This window comes from Engystomops pustulosus, chromosome 1, assembly GCF_040894005.1.
Source record: "Engystomops pustulosus chromosome 1, aEngPut4.maternal, whole genome shotgun sequence".
Classification (NCBI taxonomy): domain Eukaryota; kingdom Metazoa; phylum Chordata; class Amphibia; order Anura; family Leptodactylidae; genus Engystomops; species Engystomops pustulosus.
In genome coordinates this window covers 104686503-104706701 of record NC_092411.1, presented here as the reverse complement: position 1 = coordinate 104706701, position 20199 = coordinate 104686503, and the positions used below count along the sequence as shown (strand labels likewise).

The 20199-nt window shown below is 39.8% G+C and overlaps 1 protein-coding gene across 2 annotated transcripts in view; it reads right to left on the bottom strand.

The window, feature by feature from the left end:
• Positions 1 to 1839: 1839 nt before the first annotated feature.
• Positions 1840 to 20199, bottom strand: part of AUH (AU RNA binding methylglutaconyl-CoA hydratase) — a 136622-nt gene continuing 118262 nt past the window's right edge. For both annotated transcript variants that reach the window (XM_072150761.1, XM_072150762.1), the window contains exons 7-10: positions 14154 to 14341; positions 5957 to 6007; positions 4715 to 4762; positions 1840 to 2392 (exon numbers count right to left, since the gene is read on the bottom strand). In XM_072150761.1, coding sequence (XP_072006862.1) covers positions 2315 to 2392; positions 4715 to 4762; positions 5957 to 6007; positions 14154 to 14341 — 365 coding nt within the window. In that variant the 3' untranslated portion in view covers positions 1840 to 2314. The remainder of the gene's footprint in view (positions 2393 to 4714; positions 4763 to 5956; positions 6008 to 14153; positions 14342 to 20199) is intronic.

Sequence of the window (20199 nt, the reverse complement as noted above, 5' to 3'; positions counted from 1 at the left end):
TGATGGCTTTCCATATAAGGTAAAAAAAGAACTTCTGGACCTTACATTATGCATATTGGACATGAACAAATCGATGTTCAGCTCCACCACAATAGCTGTAGCAAAAATTGCTTTAAAATTCAATGTTGGAATGTGCTGGGTACCACAGACACCTTCTGAGTCCCAGTGGAGTCAATCTTTGGATAGAACAGAACTGTTCTAGCAGTAGATGGGGGTCTAACACAATATTAGGAATGAAGTTGTAATCCTCCCACAGATCACTGTATACAGCAATTGTCTTAACAGAGGGGGATTTTGCTGAAATGTTAGCGCTCATGTATTATTTCAGGATATGGTAATGAAAGGTGAAGGAGACAAACTATCAATGTGCTAAGCTTCCATTATAAGCCAAATGGATTTTCTAACTATAGAACAGAGAAAAGGGTTTTGTTTGTGTTGATACAGGAGGCGTCATAGTGATTTCTTTGAATTGCAGGCTCCACTTAATATAGTATGGTACATGCATCTAGCATGGTGGCCTTCACATACATGAATTACTATTGTACTCTTTGTAATTGTGGAATAACAGGTGGTTGGAGATTGGCTCCTGTAATTCAAAAGTTGTTTACACCACAAATACAATAAATACTTCTATTAAAAATTACAGATTTGTGATTGTTGTTTCCAACCGCTCACCCCGACCCTGCAGGAATGAATGAAGCCTTATACTGGGGTCGCAGGTTTGGAGTCTGAATACATTATTAAGTATCGGTTGGAAAGGTCACGTGCACTATTCAGCCATTTGCTGATGGGTAGTTTGGACTATGGGTACAAGCGTGCATGTTTGTAAGTTTATCACTTTATGATAAAAGGTTCTATAATCTTGTTACAAACTTAAACTCCTAAAGACTAAGTCTGAAAGAAGTATTGGTTCAAACACTCCTTTTCCATTTGTCAGGCTACCCAAAACATTTTAACCATGGTTTTGTGATATTCAAGGGTAATTATTTCCATTTTTTAGCAAGTTTTTCCACTCCCTTCCTTCAATAAGTCATTTCTTTTTATGTTTTTCCTTTTACAAAGCTAAACATGCAGCATTGGTCAAAATGACTAAAAGTGAATAAACTCCTTTAGTTGCCACAGAAAATGGGTGGTTCAATCTATTCACTTACACTACAGTCTGTGATATCACATCTGGTTAATGGGTTAAGCCATTCATGTTATTCAGTGCTACATCTGTATATGCACTTTCAATGACAGGGTGCTGATTTCCGGTGTTGTTTTGGTTTTGTGATTTCAAAAGATGAACAGCATGAGGAGGAGGACTATTTTTATTGGGCAAGGTATTGATCAAACATCTGTTGTGAATTTCGGCATTATTCACATTGTTAGAGAACAGCAAGTTGAGCAAAAAGTTTTGAAGCCCTTTAGAAAGGAATCTCTTCTCTGACACCCTCCAATGCTAATTGGATGGTGTCAGAGGATTTTAGCATAGTCACACCCCACCCATGCTGCAGCTCCTCCTCTCTGACGATACAGCACTCGGAATAGTCAGATCCCGGGGCTTATATCTCAGGAATGTAGGGGGCTAGGAGGAAAATTTGAAGTGTCCCTGAATCAGGACGCAAGTGCCTACATGCTGGTATGTTCAGTTTAGGATGTTTGGGTGGTGAAAGGTCCTCTTCAAGACTGTCTAATTTTGCACCTACTGTTTGTTGGCTTTAGTTTTTGCCAGAAAACTGAAACAAAATCCTGGCGCAATGGCATACATTTTGGTGCATGCTTCTATCATCTCTACTTTGCACCTTTAGGGAATTGAACATTTACAAATGTAATTGCACATAATCCACTCCTTGACACTTGCCAGTATAATAACTTTATTGGTTCATGTATCCCAGTTGTTCTTTACTGAAAATGCATTGTCAGTGATCATATGAGTATTCATTTCTATGGCTTTATTTCACATTACTTGGACATTCTATGTATACAGAGATTCATTACTAACAATGCTGCTAAAGCAAAAAAGGAAAACAAAGGGCTTGCCGTTGTGCGTAGCTCCAAAATGTACTAGGGTGTACTGCCGACATCTCCCACATTTCAAGTAACAGGCAAATGAGTGACAGTGCATGTAGGCACAGGCCCTGTCAGAGACTATCAAAATGAACTGAATCACATATTTCAAACAGGTACATGTATGGGCATATTCCAGATGCCGTAATGTTTTCAATATTTACTTCAATTTCCATGGTTGTGAAATTCCACCAGGCAAGGAACAGAAAGAAGGTCCTGTCTTTTCTTTATAGCCTATTCTTAGGAAATGCACTGGCGCTCTTTCTTATTCTCCTTTGTAGCGTGGAGGCCTCTTCTCCTTAAATGCTAATAAACCTTCCATCCTATCCTTTGTTGGGATAACCTATAGAAAGTATAAAAACAAATATATAATCAAGATCTCAACTGCAGTGGAATTAAATGAAAAATAACACCACAACATTTCAAAATACTCCTACCATATCTGTGCCCCTGCCCATTTATTGTGATCACAGAAAACCCACTCCATACATTCAGTGTGAGAATACAAATGCCACCAGATACAATGATTGGAAGAAGATTACTTTCACTACAATTAACATCATGCACCTTTCTAATAGGCCAGGGATAAACATTTCCATTGGATTGTTACTTGTACTCTAACAATCTTATATCTGGGGAGGGTAAATAACCTATGGGACTGAGATCTAATCACATCCTCTCTGTACAAGAGGGTTGTGAGGGACTATTCTATTGGGAGATGAATAGTTTACATATGCCAGGCGGGGTTTACAGTTTAGTGCAGACCCTTTCTTTCCTGCCCAATATGACATCCAACGTGATAAAAGTTAAAGGACAGCTGCCACCAGGATGAAGAATTGTAAACCAAGCACACTGACTTGCTAGTGTGTGCCTTCTCTGGCAGGATCTAAAAATTAAGCAAATGAGCCTGAGGGGCTCTAGGTTGCGTTAACTCAATTGCATAATTTTAAAAGCTTTTTTGTGAAAAAAACAGGGCATGAGAAGCTAAAAGAACAGCAGATCCTGCCAGTGAGCGTGGTTTATAATCCTTGAACTTGGTGGTAGATGTCCTTTAAAATACCAGATGGGATGGTTGCAAAGGCAGCAATGCAACACACAGGAAGTAAAATGCACAGATGGTTGTCCTCGCCATATTATAATATAACAATGCCCCTTCACACTTGGCAGAGATAGTTGTGCTGAGACCAACATTTAGACAATATACAGGCAGTCCCCGGATTACATACAAGATAGGGTCCATAGGTTTGTTCTTAAGTTGAATTTGTATGTAAGTCGGAATCATTGTAATCCCAGCCAGAACTTTTTTTGGTCTCTGTGACAATTGGATTTTAAAAATGTTGGCTTGTCATAAGAATCAGGATTAACAATAAAGCTTAACCGCAGATACCTGTGATAACTTTTATAGCTGTCTATTGTAGCCTAGGACTAAAGTACAATAAATTACCAATATCCAGTGGTCCGTTTGTAACTAGGGGTCGTCTGTATGTCGAGTGTTTCTAAGTAGGGGACCGACTGTAACTGTCTCTTATAAAGACTGAAAAAATATTACTAGCTTCCGGTTGTACAGCACTATCTCAAGAATATACTAAGTGTTCATTTAGCATATCACAACATATCACAGCGCAAAAATGACTAGTATTTTCTAGTAGTCTGAAATTTGAGAGGGTTCGGGTACAAAACAGTATACACACATACACACAGGTGGTCCCCTATTTAAGGACACCCAACTTACAGACAACCCCTAGTTACAGACAGACCCCTCTTCCCACTGTGACCTCTGGTGAAGCTCTCTGGATGCTCTACTATAGTCCCAGGCTATTGATAATCCTTGGTCCAATTACAGCAAATAAATTTTAATTGTCACTGGGGCAAAAAGATTTTTTGTCTGGATCTACAATTTGAAAATATATAGTTTCAAATTAATTACAATCTATCTTGTATGTAACCCGGGGACTGACTGTATAGTGTATACACACACCAAATTCACATAGGGTATATTTAGGCCTGTCACTCACAAAGCTATATTAATGTATATACATCCGAATCTGTCACCAAATAAGATGGACACATAAATCTGTACTGTATGCTCCACACTTCTGTCAAAAACAAGATATTTAATAATGTAACTGTCTGGGAATACCACACTGAGTGACTGCTGACAAAGCGACAAGCAGTAAAAAAATGGAATAAAATGCCACTCGTGATAAAATGGCACATATTTTACTTCTGTAAACAACAGCAATGCATATGGTGCGGAGCCTGAAATGAATGCTCAAATCAAAGTGTGGCCGTTCAGGAATCCTAAATTTAGCTAACTTGCATAAACACCATTTGCTGGATTTTTGTGTGGGAGATTGCACATGATAAAAACAATAACTACTTCCTGTCGAAGAAATAAACAAACAACAAATAAAACAATTAACAACGCAACTGCGTGTCATCAAATTGGAAAATGCCAGACTCCAATATCTAGTTCTTTGTCAAGCAAGAAAATGTCACATGAGATATTCCATAATACGGTTATTTTGTGGAGGTTAATAGGGTGAATATCCTCATTTATGTGATGTTTTGTTACAACATAATTTCCAAAGAACCTTTTATCTGATTAGTTGTGGTTGACATTCACCTATTACTTCTATAGACCCAGTCCAGCAGGAATACATACCTGAGCATAGCATGCTTCTTCAATAGCTAAGCCTGTCGCCAAATCCACCTGCAATTAAATGTATTACAGAATTTAATGTCTTTATGTGTATAATAAATGTAACTGTGATTCAGTGTTACGTTGGTACCGTGTTCTTACTCTGCCTCACATTATTTGTGCAGGATAAGCAAACATTTTAACCTTGATATTTCCCAAATGTAAGAAGCCATAGGATAAGAAGGGGGCCCTTTCTGTATCTCAGATATTAGCAGCAGGAATTTTATTCAACAACGTATAGTGTAGGGTTGAATGAGTACTAGGAACCCTATCGTCAGTAGAACAAAGTACAGGGGTGCTGAGCTTCCGGCTATGCTACTGGAATCCAAAACTCTCCTAAAGGTTTCTACAACATTGTGATGATAAGTTATATAAGAGACACTGGGTGTAATAAATACTTGGGGCCAAAACCCAGCACAATGAACATTGTAATTTATCTTTCAAAGCCAAGTGCTTCTTCTCCACTTACTCCTCTTATCATCCTCCCTACCTATCTCCTATGTAAAATTCCTTCTTGCTAGAAACAAGATAGAAGTTGCTAACTGTACATAAAAGCTTTGTGAGTCACAAGAGTCTCTTTCTGGAAAATGAAGATCTTTAAAGGGAACTTGTCACCAGAGACCTCATTTTCACTAAAGACAGGTTGCAGCCCATCACACCTGAATCCTCTGTGTAGTCCTAGGGGTTGGGCTTTGGTTTGGATGCATTTCAAAAAACAACATGTGACCTGTTTAGGCTGCAGACTGCTCAACTCTTAGCCCCCACCTTTGTGTTCCTGTACAGCTCCTCCCTCTTGCTCCTTCACAGAGGTCACAGTCTGGTGAGGTGACATCAGTGGAAGAGGGAGGAGCTGTACAGGAGCACAAAGGTGGGGGCCAAGAGCTGAGCAGTCTGCCACCCAGACAAGTCACATGTTGTTTTTTGAAATCCATCCAAACCAAAGCCCAACTCCTGGGACTAAAGAGAGAATTCTGTCAGGGTGCAAGGTAGGTTTTAACACACAATTATATTGTATTGCAAAGAAGGCAGAAAGACATGTTTGCATTGCAGATGTGATGGGCTTCTGCAACCTGTCTTCTTTGAAACTGAGGTCCCTGGTGACAGGTTCCCTTTAATTACCAAAAATTGTTCCTCCTCATTTACATACACTAGAATATTGATTTTCTTCAAAGATTAGATACACTTTAACACAGTAACACAACTTACCTCAATGCCTTGGTTGATAGCTAATTTTGCCATTCTCATTGCTATTGGTCCCTAGGATTTCGGAAAAGTACAGAAATGAATAAGCATGTAATATGAAAAAACAAAACATATAATAGGTGTATGACTGCTCTCATCTTATCCAGAGGTTGTGTTCAAAAGCAGTGACTGAATGCACAATGGCGTTGATCACATATGCATTTACACTGAAACGCAAGTGATCAGGAACACGCTCTGCGGTTTTTAAAGGTAAACAATTCAAAACACGTGGTGCTCATTTCGATTGCATACAATTCAGCAGAGATATAACAGCGATAGGGACAGACCCTCTCCACAACCTTTGAATGGCGTTTCAAAATGCCAAAAACTGCGTGTGAACACAGACTAAATTCTTATTTCGATCGTCACCACCAGTCGTGGGCATCCCCTTCTATCACTGCCTGTATTCACAATCAGAAGCTCATGGGTGATGTCAAATCATCAGCACTCAACATTAACAACTTGCAGCTGTTTGCGGGTGCATGCTGTGGATGTGATGTCACCGATGAGCCTCCCTATGTTAATAGTGGACAGCATTGACAAGAGGCACTGCCCTGGAGCAGATGTATGTTATGAGAAAAGCATTACTTCTTTATTATTTTTACACCACCTGGGGCCATATAAAATAATCAAACAATACCTTCAATATTATGGGAGGGTGAATATATATAAATATGACCAGCTATTAATATTGTTAGCTTAGTATTCCTGCAGTAAACTGAGAGGAAATCTGTATACAGAGGTTATTACATGTGTATTTGCTGCACTTCACTGGATCTTGGAGCAGAATTCAACCTTTGCAATGCAAAGAATTATAAGCACCAGAAACCAGTTGACAAAGGCTGGTTTCTGATGCTTGCAGAATAACTGCAGTATCAAATCGTACAGCCATTCTGCAACATGCGCAGCTACCCAAGTGTATTCTGAGGTAGTCTTCAGTCTCCAAATCAGTTTTACAAACGCCCCAATGAAATACCCAGATGAAAGCCAAGGGTGAGCCCCAGGTTTTGCAACGGTTTTACATACAGAGTGGCTCCACTACAATGTGATCCTTAGCATCTAGCCAACTACCAGGGTTCCAGCTGATGATTCCATTGTTGAAATGCAGGAACAGCAAAGAAATTTTTATTTGGGGAGCACTGTACTCGACACTATATATACTAAAGTTGAAGCATGGTATAGTAGGTGATGTAGTCTATTGAGGGCAATGTTAAAGTTAAGGGAGGGGGGGGGGTGTATTGTATATATGTTATTAACTGGGGGAGGCGCTTTTATGAACTTCACCCTACTGGTGAGATTACCTAGAAACTTCCCTAAATGCATCCTGTACAATGTAAACTGTTGATAACACCTTTGCTTTCCCAATATCATTATTAAAGTATATTTAGTTGACTAATGGATAGAGATAAGCACATTAGCAAAAGTGTACAGCATGTTCTGTCTGTTCCAGACATAATGTTTCCCTGTAAATCAGCAAATCGCCAGAACTGTGATACAGAGGTCTATCTATAGCAACTCATACGTGTGGACATGACTGTACTGCATGGCTGGGGAGATTCATTCGTTTACAAAAAAAAAAAAAAAAACTACACATTTCTACAGTTCTTCATTTGTATTGTGTACACAGTAAAGTATTTCATAACAAAAAGAAAACATTCACTTGATGTTCTTCTAAAAGGGTAATAGGCTTTAGCATTACAAAGCCTCTTTAAGAATGTGTCCTAGAAATTACACTAGCCTAAATGCACATGGACATTTCTTTATGACGGTATGGAGAACAGGGGCCTGCTTGTCCACTGAAAATAATAAATGTTAGGGGACACAGAAGTGCATAGCCAACCTGTGCTCCACTCCCGTCTATGATTAAAAAATAATGCCCTTATCCATAAATAGTTCCTTTTCCGTGGCTGTTAAAAACTGAGTTTGTAAATGTACATGCAAGTCCCCGGGTTACGTACAAGATAGGTTCTATAGGTTTGTTTTTAAGTTGAGTTTGTATGTAAGTTGGAACTGTATACTTTATTATTGTAACCGCGGTCAAAAATTTTTTGGTCTCTATGACAATTGGATTTTAAAAATGTTGGATTGTCATAAGAACCAGCATTAACAAATCTTAATTACGGACACCTTTAATAACTGTTATAGCTGTTTATTGTAGCCTAGGACCAAAGCACGGCAAATTACCAAAATCCAGAGGTCTGTTTGTAACTAGGGGTCATCTGTAAGTCTGTTCTTAAGTAGGGGACTGCCTGTATATGCAACTCAGTTTAGGCGAGTCCAATGATATTAATAGAGTCCTGCATGTTAAATTTTATTTGCATTGCCCTGCCTCCTTGTTCCTAATTGACAGGTCTCACTTCTAGAACCTGCTTCTGTAGGGAACTAGTACTTAGGGACTGTCTGCCAATATTCAAATACAGACTTATAGAGCTCTTATTACTTATTATTCGGGGTAAAAATATTGTGTGAAACACAGTGCCTTGTTGGAACTTTGAGAGAAAGTTGTGTTAAATCATTGAGCGCTTCATCACATAACCTGATGTCATCTAAGGTCCTTTACCCAACAATTGCAAAATCTACCCCATGTATGTATATGATCACATGAAATCACAACATCCCTCCATGGAGGATGTTACTGGGTAGAGAACTTTAGATGACTTAACCCATATCACATGACAAGTGCTGAATTGGTGAGGAGGCATATGGCATGGGGAGAGCAGGACATACCTCCTCCGATGCCAGGTAAGATAACAAAGTTGATTTTACGGGTGAGGGGGGGGGGATGTTAGCTGATATAAGGGGGGCATTTAGGGATCTATGGGAACCATTCACTAACTGTATTTGTGAAAAATGTGATGACAGGCTCCCTTTAACCCCTTCCCGACGCGCGCCGTACTAGTACGGCGCGTGCCGGGTCCCGGTGCATGGAGAGGGCTCGCGGGCCGAGCCCTCTCCATAGCCGGTAAGTCTTTGCTGCATATTGCAGCAAAGGCTTACCGGTAACACCCGCGATCGGTGCTAGCACCGATCGCGGGTGCTTTCACCGCGATCGCCTCCGGCAATGCTGCCGGAGGCTTCAAAAAGATGGCGCCGGATCTCCGCTCCCCGATGACGTCACGGGGAGCGGTGATCCGTTGCCATGACAGCATCGGGCCTCACGAAGGCCCGAAGCTGCCTCGTTTTAACCTATTCATTACAATGTGCTATCAGCACATTGTAATGAATGAGGAGTAAAATCCCCATATACTGCCATATTGCAGTATGGCAGTATATGGTAGGATCGATCAGACAACCTAGGGTTAAAGTACCCTAGGGAGTCTGAAAAATAGTTAAAGTAAAAGTAAAAAAAAGTTTAAAAAAAAAAAATTATATTAAAAAAACCTAAAAATTCAAATCACCCCCCTTTCCCTAGAACTGATATTAATATTAATAAACAGTAAAAATCATAAACACATTAGGTATCACCGCGTCCGAAAATGTCCGATCTATCAAAATATTATAACGGTTTTTCACTGCGTTTAACCCCATAACGGAAAATAGCGTCCAAAGTCAAAAATGACATTTTTTTGCCATTTTGGAAAATATAAAAAAATTAATAAAAAGTGATCAAAAGGTAGCACAGTCCTAACAATGATAGCAATGAAAACGCCATCAAAAGTCGCAAAAAATGACACCACCCACAGCTTCGTACACCAAAGTATGAAAAAGTTATTAGCGCCAGAAGATGGCAAAATCAAAAAAAAATTTTTTGTACAGGAGGTTTTAATTTTTTTAAATGTATGAAAACATTATAAAACCTGTACAAATGTGGTATCCCTGTGATCGTAGCAACCCAAAGAATAAAGTAGACATGTCATTTGGGACGCAGAGTGAAAGCTGTGAAATCCAAGCCCACAAGAAAACGTCGCAAATGTGTTTTTTCACCATTTTCACTGCATTTGGAATTTTTTTCCCGCTTCCCAGTACGCGCCATGGAATATTAAATACCGTCACTACGAAGTGCAATTTGTTACGCAGAAAATAAGCCATAACAGAGCTCTTTATGTGGAAAAATAAAAAAGTTATAGATTTTTGAAGGTGGGGTGTGAAAAATGGAAGTGAAAAAACTAAAAAAGGCCAAGTCGTTAAGGGGTTAAAGGGCATCTGTTGTCGCATTTTCACCTTTAAACCAAATGACTGGTTCCTGCAGCAGTATTTAAACTATTTTCAATCCTTTTTTTTATTAAAAATAAATTGCAGATATGGATCTACAATACAGTTTTAAAAGGTACCTACAAGAACGTTTACCTTAAACCAGGGGGTGTGGTCGACTCCCCTGCTTGTGACAGTGAAGGGAATTGCTTTGTAAGACCCCCGGCTGCCTTATGATGCAAATTATAGTGGAAAATAAGTATTTGGTCAATAACAAAACTTCATATCAATACTGTGTTATATCCTTTGTTGGCAATGACAGAGGCCAAACAATTTCTGTAAGTCTTCACAAAGTTGCCAAACACTGTTGCTGGTATGTTGGCCCATTCCTCCATGCAGATCTCCTCAAGCGCAGTGATGTTTTGGGGCTGTCGCTGGGCAACATGGACTTTCAGCTTCCTCTGACTGGCCTGGATATGTACTGGCTTGAGAAGGGGATTGCTGGCACTGCAGGATCTGAGTCCCTGGCAGGGTAGTGTGTTATTGACAGTAACCTTTCTTGCATTAGTCTGAGCTTTCTGAAGGTCATTTACTAGGTCCCCACGTGTGGTTCTAGGATTTTTGCTCACCATTCTTGTGATAATTTTGACCCTACGTGTAAGATCTTCCGTGGAGCCCATGATTGAAGGAGTTGATTTCTTCATACCAAGCTGCTTGACTACTGCAGGATCAGTCTTTTCAGCTTGGTACACGTCTACAATTTTGTTTCTGGCGATCTTTGACAGCTCTTTGGTCTTTACCATAGTGGAGTCTGGAGTGTGTCGGATTGAGGTTGTGAACATGTATCTTTTATACTGATAACAAGTTCAAACAGGAGCCATTACTACAGGTAATGGGTGAAGGACAGAGGAGACTCTTAATGAAGAAGTTACAGGTCTGTGTGAGCCAGAAATCTTGCTGGTTTGTAGGTGACCAAATACTTATTTTCCGCCATAATTTGAAAATAAATTCTTTAACAAATCAGTAAATGTGATTTTCTTGATTTGTTTTCACATTTTGTCTCTTATAGTTAAAAGCGTATGCCCACGAAGACAAGATTCTTAAATATACTAAGGATAATAAATTAACACATTCTCTAATTGAATATTATTAACCCCTTAACGTTCTGCGACAGATATATCCGCCGCATAACTATGAAGGGTGTATGAGGAGGGCTCACAGGCTGAGCACTCTTCATACAGAGATGGGCTTTGCTGCATATTGCAGCGAAGACCCATTGGCAACACCTGCGGTCGGTGCTTGCACCGATCAAGGGTGTTAACCTCTTCTTTGCCGCTGCCAAAGTCGCCAGCGGCACTTTAAACGTGGTGGCGCATGAGCGCCACCATGTTACCACTGATCGTCGCGCCCCCGAATGTCATTGGGGGGGGGGGCGGAGATCGGTTGCCATGACAGTCACGGGCCTTCATCAGACCCGAGGCTGGATGGTTTCTGCATATTCATTACAATGAGCCAGTGGCTCATTGTAACGAATGACATGCAAAAAATCCATAAACTGCGATACAGTTGCAGTGTATGGTAGAACCAATCTGACCATCTAGGGTTAATGTACCCTAGAGTGTCTAAGAAATAGTGAAAAAAAAAGAAAATAAAAGTTTAAAAAAATGTAAAAAATGTATAAAATATTAAAAATTCAAATCACCGCCCTTTCCCTAGAACTGATATAAAATATAATAAACAGTAAAAATCACAAACACATTAGATATCACCACACCCCAAAATGCCCGATCTATCAAAATATAAAAACGGTTATAACCAGCGGTGACCTCCGAGACGGGAAATGCCACCCAAATGTCCGAAATGCGACTTTTACACCTTTTTACATCACATAAAAAATGTAATGAAAAGTGATCAAAATGTTCCACAGTCCTCAAAATGGTAGCAATGAAAACATCGGATCATTTCGCAAAAAATGACACCTAACACAGCTCCGTGCCCCGAAGTATGAAAAAGAAGATGGCAATTTTTTTTCCCTTTTTTGTACACATTCGTTTAATTTTTGAAAATGTATTAAAACGCAATAAAACCTGTATAAATTTGGTATCACCGCGATCGTACCGAACCAAAGAAAAAAGTAGAGGTGTTATTTGGAACGCAGAGTGAAAGTCATAAAAACTGAGCCCACAAGAACGTGAAGCACATGCATTTTTAAAATTTTTTTTCCACATTTGGAATTTTTTTCCTGCTTCCCAGTACATGGCAGGGAATAATAAATAACATCATGTGGAAGTAAAATTTGTTAAGCACAAAATAAGTCCTCACACAGCTCTGTACACAGCAGAGGTCGCACTAACATTTTTCCAGAAGGGTAAAAATACTCCTCTAACCATTTTTGAGGAGTATTTTTACCCGAGGAGGAGTATGAAAATTTCGGTAATACAGCGCACACACAACACACACTAAACTCACGCAGCACACACAAAACACTGCACACACGCAGCACACACTACACTCACGCAGCACACACTACACTCACGCAGCACACACTACACTCACGCAGCACACACTACACTCACGCAGCACACACTACACTCACGCAGCACACACTACACTCACGCAGCACACACTACACTCACGCAGCACACACTACACTCACGCAGCACACACTACACTCATGCAGCACACACTACACTCATGCAGCACACACTACACTCACGCAGCACACACTACACTCACGCAGCACACACTACACTCACGCAGCACACACAACACTGCACACACACAACACGCTCACCCGGTCACGTCGATCACATAAACAGAGGCAGCTGCAGGCAGGGAGAGTTGGAGCAGGGCGGTGAGCAGCAGCCCCGCTGTCCACATGTCTCCCCCGGGGCCGGTGCTCTCACTCCGGGTCTCTTCGGCACGCCCCTTAGTCACGTGTCCCGCTGAGCTGTTCGGTGCGCGCTGTGATCGCGCTACTGACATTTCCCTCTTTTGCAGCGCGCGTCGAACCGCTCAGCCTGCGCGCTACACGGAATAATTGCCAAGCGTAACTTTACGCATGGCAATTATTTTGGGGGGTAATGGCGCCTCATCACGCGTCTATGACGCGTGGTGAGGCGTTAATGCGACCTCTGGTACACAGGGTTAACAAAAATACAGCATTTCAAACACGATTGTTAATCTTTTGACTTTAGGGTTGGGAAAACATATTGTTCTCCTGTCTGACACTGCACTTAGCTCCTCTCTGCAGCAGCCCCCACTCTTCCATTCCAAGAAGAGCTCACAGAAACACACACACAGACTACCATCTGACAAGCAAGAGCGTGAGGAGAATAAAGCTACAGACAGACAAGTTCTTTATTCAAGGGAGGGAGAGGAAGGAACAGCAGATCTGGCAATGTATGTTGTAGCTGAGCTGTAGCAGGGCTGAGAATGTAATTGTGTAATATGCATCTCATGGTTTTCATCATCTCTGATCTGTCTCATCTCGCTTTCCATGTGTCATTTACTAGTGAATTTTCAGAAGCTAAATGAAAGTGTAGGTAAACCTAGACTCTGATAATCTAACCACATTGTCAGCACACAGCATCTCACACAGAACTAGATGGATCATAATGGTGCAAATTTACTTACCTGGTCCTGTCGTGATCCCCAATTCGGGCAGTCCGACGAAGATGAAGTCCGGTGCGATTCATGTAGCTTGTGGGCCCGTCCTGCATCCGTCGCTTCCCCGCCGAGGTCCGCCGGAGTGCACCTTCTTCCTGGTGCTTGTAACTGCGTGTCTTGCAACACAATTCGAAATGTTAAATCCTGCGTTATGTGTAAACATAACTGGGGGATTGAAATTTGAGAGTTTTCTTTCAAATCCCTTTAAGGTCTTACTATGATGTCAATTACAGGCCTCTCTCATCTTTTTAAGAAATTGCACAATTGGTGTTTTTTTTCCCCACTGTAAATTTAGCAGATGAACATGCCTAATAACATACTAATGTATAAAAATGCAGTCGTTTCACATGATTATTATTACCTGAGTTATGAATTCCCTAGCTAAAGCGACAGCCCTTCGGTAAGCTGCATCTCCTTCCTCATTTTGCTCTACAACATGACTGACCAAACCAATGGATTTTGCTTCAATGCCATCTAAGACACGTGCAGAAAAAATAAGCTCCTTCGCCAAAGCAACACCAACAGCTCGTGGAAGCCTCTGTGTTCCTCCTTTAAAAGAAAAAAAAAAATTACATGCATTTTTAGAAAATTGGACTGTGATTAATAATTTCCTGTTTACCACACATTTAGGGAAAACACTGCTTCTAGCTACTAATTGACAAAGCAGAATGATTTACACAAGAAATAGGGAAAAAGTATTTCCATATACTGTACAAATATGAATATTGAGATCTATGGGTTTTAAAGGAAGTGGGTGAAGAAATCATCTGTAATCTTATCTACACTTACATTCCCTTATGAAACCAACTACACTGTGTGTTTTCTCTGGTCTTGTGTACTGTAAAACATTAATAGGTGGTGCCCACACTACCTTATACCCTTTCTCACTTATTCTGTTATGGTTTACCCACTGTTAAAGCACTTACAGTATCCACCAATGGGACTATACATTGATTGTATCCAAAGAAATATATTGACAGAAAACAGTTGCAAAATAGGCAGCATGATGTTTTTTTGGATAAAGCTTTATATACCACCATTAATAGGTCTAAGATCATAAAAAAGCCCGGAGTGACATTAGCACCTCAGTGTGAAGAAGGCCAATGAAGAGGACAATTCTAAGTGTACGAGTAAAACACAAAAAATATAATCTTTCACGTACAAGACCTCTAAAATGTACATAGCTGATTTACTGGCTTATACTCAATGGAGTGTGCGCTTATCTGAATGTCACAAGTAGGACCTTCTAGCATACCGGTACTTCTGTAGAACATCTACAGTAAACAAGTGGACTCAGAAGGTGGTGACATTACACTGTAGCACACACGCTATCTTTGTGCTTGAATAAATAACACGAGAGACATTTTTCATTTACAGTTTGATTTTCACAAGGGCCCTTTAACCTCTTTTTTAACATATATTTGGCAAATGTGTCCTACTAAATATATATATATTCCATTTTTAAATTTTTTTTTTATTAATGGAAAACAAAACCTTTTTCATCAAGTGCCTTTTACAAGTTAAAAGATTTTTTTTGGATGCCTGCAAATGCTGGTTCACATCTCAGTTATTTCATCAGCTTTTTACATAAGTTATAGTTAGCCAAAACCAGGAGTGGTGGAACAAACAGAACAGATGCAAATATTTCCATTAAAGCTCATCTCTGTCTCCTCACCTGGTTTTCACTCAGAACAATTAAATAAAGCTGATGAAACAGAAATCTAAATTAGCCCTAAGAGACATCACTGACCTTTCATAAAAAAACATGGAGGTCCAGCATGTTACATCAATTAGGATGTTGCAGAAGGGTCTATAACACAGAGACCGAGAAAGATCTTCATAATCACAGAATGGGTTGGAGGGATGGATACCAACTTGTTTAAAGTGAGCAGGGAGCAGCAGCCCACCCTCTCTGTGAAACCATATCTGTAAGCAAATCTGTGGAAATCTCCAGAGATTCTCAATAGGATTTAGGTCAGGGTTCTGGCTGGGCCCGTCAAGAATGGTCACAGAGTTGTTCTGAAGCAGCTGCTTTGTTATTTAAGCTGTCTGCTTAGGGACGCTGGGGCAGATTTACTTATCCGGTCCATTCGCGATCCAGCGGCGTGTTCTCTGCGGTGGATTCGGGTCTTCCGGCGTTTCACTAAGGAAGTTCCTCAGACGTCCACCAGGTGTCGCTGCTGCGCTCAAGTCCGCCGAGGTCCGCCGGAGTTCACGATCCATTGCTGGGTGCAGGTGAGCGCGTGTCCAGCGACACTTCTTTTTTTTTAAATGGGGCAGTTTCTCCGAATCCGTCGGGTTTTCGTTCAGCCACGCCCCCGATTTCCGTCGCGTGCACGCCGGCGCCGGTGCACCACAATCCAATCCAAAAACCAGGGAAAATTCAGGGAAAATCGGCGCAAATCGGAAATATTCGGGTAACCCGCTGTAAAAACACGATTCGGGCTCTTAGTAAATGACCCCCATTGTCTTGTTTAAGGTGAATTTTCAGTCCAGAGCACTCTGGAAAAGATTTTTATCCAGGATATCTCTGGGCGGCCAGGTTGAGGAAGAGTTGTGGTCATCCCAAACTTCGTCCATTTAAGGATTATGGAGGCCACTGTGCTCTTAGGAACTGTGAATGCTGCAGAAATTCTTTTGTAACCGTGGTCTTATCTGTGCTTCGCCACAATTCTGTCTCTGAGTTGATTGGGCAGTTCCTTACACCTTATAATTCTCATGTGCTCCAACACACCCATGTATCCATAAACTGGATCTTTGAGTATCACAGTAAAGGGCCTGAATACTTATGACAATATGATATTTCAGTTTTTATTGTTTAATACATTAGCAATATTATTTACAGTTTTTATGTCAAGATGGGGTGCAGAGTTCAGATTAATGAGCAAAAAAAGGATGTTTTTTATCTTACCAATTTGCTGCTATGAAACAAAGAGTGAAAAATTTAAAGGGGCCTGAATACTTTCCGCATCCACTGTTGCAAAGAAACTGCTGCACATCGGTAGTGAAGATGATAAGTAAAGTTGTTCTACATCTCAGGATATATTGATTCATGAAAAAAAAATATTGTGCTATAAAGGAAAGTATATTTTCCCTCAATCTTGCCATTTGTAAGCAGCTATAAAGCTATTATAACCAAGTGTAAATAGGGGAGTCCTAAAGTACATAACAGCAAAAAATATGTGTCAAAAATAAGGAAAGTACCTATTTTCCCTTCACTACCTTTTTAGAAAGTGAGTTGCAAAAGAAGAAGTAAAAATAAATACTTCCTTATAGAGAGTTGGATTATTTGCTATTTCAAGGAAATGCTAAAGTGTAAATGACATAGAATATGTTATTCAAAATTTACTAATATCATGTAAAAATATAGAGTAAAAGAAAATAACAAATGGCTGCAAATTATCACCTATCCACTTGATAGGGCATAAGAGAGTGATCAGTGGGGGTGCCCTTGTTGTCATCATGAGATGAAGACCACCCCTGATCCAGAAGGGGGTCTCACTCTTACAAATGGATTGAGTGGCAGGACAAGAATGCATGATGCAGTTCCATTGTTAAGGAGTGAGAGAAAAGACAGAGCAAAGCGCTCATATATCTTTCACCCCTCCCATAGACAGTGAATAAATCCAAATTATTTATTATTATGTGACTTTTTAGATACTATTGATAAAGCTAAAATAAATGATAAAGCTGTTAAAAGAATATTAATATTTTGCAAAATGTAATTAACTACTAGCATGTACAGTAGGCTGGCAGGTGAACCCTGTACTAGTTACAGGTCTGTCTGTCTCACTACCAACAAAAACACTACAGTCAAAGCTACAAATCCTAATTTTCCTCAAGCCATTTGACAATTCCCTTTTCAAGGACAGGCAGAGAAACAGGAGGACGAATGGACATAGTGAGCATGTGTGTGGCTCGATTCCATTAAGTTCTTTACCTCACTGCCTTCTTTATTGATTTTATAAAGTTATACCAGATTATCTTTTTATTACAGTATCAACGCTGTAGGGATGACCTCAGGGGAAAAAAATCTGAAATGTACCCATGTGAACAATAGGGTATCACACAACTTTCTGGTTTTATGGGTCTTTAAGTAGAGTAAAAAAAACAACTGACAAACGGTTACAAAACTATTACACAACAGCTTTATCTTATGGGAACAGCGTGCAATTCTGCAGAAAGCAAACATCACAGTGAGATGAGGCAATAAAAGTTAACTGGAAATGAGTTCATTGCTTAAAAAAAAGACCATTGTGGTAGTAAATGAAGTAACAATGCCATCCAACAGCTTTGTGATATTCTTTGTTGGCTATTACCAAGTATCAAGACTCTGCCAACACAGACAAATGCATCACACAAAGCAAATACATTTTTGAGTAAAGAATAGGCAAACATTAACAGAGTGAGGAAGAGGAAACTAGAGGAAAGGTCTTACCAGGCTACGACACGTAGCACGTAGTCATTGAACTATGTGTGATCTACTGTATTTCCTGCCTACAGCCTCACAGACAGACTGTAACTTCTTGTATCATAGCATGTGATTTACATAAAGCCTGTCTGATTTTATGTACCCTATGAAGAGGTTATAAAATGGGGTTACCTGCTCTGGAGAAAAGAAAGGACACGCTCACTCTACTCTATATATAATCTATACACAAAACAGTTTACATATAGATAGTGTGATAACACTGGTATATACCTGCATCTGGGCCCTCTATTACTCTCTGTTTTAGAAGAGCATAAACTAAAACAGTAGGTAAATGGAAGATCTTCTGTTCAGCTTCCTTACCCATTGACTTCAATGTACTGACAGAAACCGTATGTTGCACTTCCATCATAAATAGTAAAAAAAAAAAAATTATTTGTTCTACTATTTGATAACAGAATGGGGAATGTAACCTGACAAACGCAGGTGTGAATTTAGCCTAACCTGATGAAAAAATATAGTGAGACCATTGTAGACACAAAAGAATACAAAAAAAACCCACATTTTTTTTGTAAAAAATAATATGAAAAAAAAGCAGATTAGTTAGAAAAAAACTCATTAGAGTGATCTGTGGAAAGTAAAAATAGTATAGTTGGACCTGCGTTGGATCTCTCACACAAGTGTGGTTGGATTCACATTACTTACGCAGCATGGCTTTATCATGGGGTGACATTGCGGAACCACAGAACACACATCTATGTGTGTACTGTGGTATAAACAGCATAAACATCAAACAGCCATGATATCACACACATAATAACCAGCAGTGAAGGATTCCAGCAGAGTTGTGTATCAAGGCAAAGAATATCTACAAAATCTGCAAAGAGGAAAATAGTTTTGACATGAAACATTTATATATAAAGCTTCTGTCAACTGTTGTATAAAAATACATTTTAATAAATTAATAGCAAAATATGAAAATGTGAATGTCAGTCAAATCAGATAGAAAGGTTGCAAAGCTTTGCAAGGCAGCATACATCAGGGCAAGGACTTGCCTATAAGTGGAGAGACTGTTTTGTTACTAACACAACACACCCATGAAATGGTACTACCAGGAGCAGTAGCAGATTACAATTTGGGCAGTGTGGTCACAGCCTAAGGCCCATGGGCATTCAAAACATCCACTAAGTCCCACCACTGCTCTGTAGAGATATTAGACAGAGAAACCTCCATCTCTCATAGTCATGTATATAAGACGCTTCCAGGACCATTGAAAGTTCTTAAACCAGACAACTAATAAGATGGCAGTAGGGCCACCCTTAACTTGGTTCTGGTATTGTATCCAGTCAGTAAATGCCAAACCATTGAAAATGTGAGGCATTTAGTAAGAAGTATTACAGTGGTAAAATGTACATAACCGATTTTGTAGGTAGCAGTGAATAAGATTTGTTTCCCATTCGTGAATGCAGAAAGGGGACACATGGAGTGTTTGATGTTGTTTATTCCATGCACAGAGACTCATTTTCAATAGTCACAGACTTTTCCTTACACAGTCTGTTAGAAATACGTTCTACTTCTCCACTGTGACAAAGATTTAGATGAATATCAGATGCAAAGCTGAGAAAACTCCTGCATGTCCAATTTCAAGGGCACAATGAAGCAGGACTTGTATGGATGGAACGCGTCCAATCCAGATATGTAATTTATTACCTCGGCTTTCCAGCAACATTAAAGAAATGAGTGGCCAGGGAGATTTCTGCTTCTCTTTGTTTCTGTTAAACAATCTTAATCACAGCGTCGTATATTAAAAGAATTTGCCTGTGTAAATGACAACAACATAAAAGCAGCGCTGGGACAAGAATAAAAACATGCGTCTTCTTGTTTGATTTACATTGTTAGACTACTTTATAAAAGACATCTGTTCGGAGAAGTGCGGAAGGAAAGATTTTGTTAACCTGTATATATATATGTATGGTCA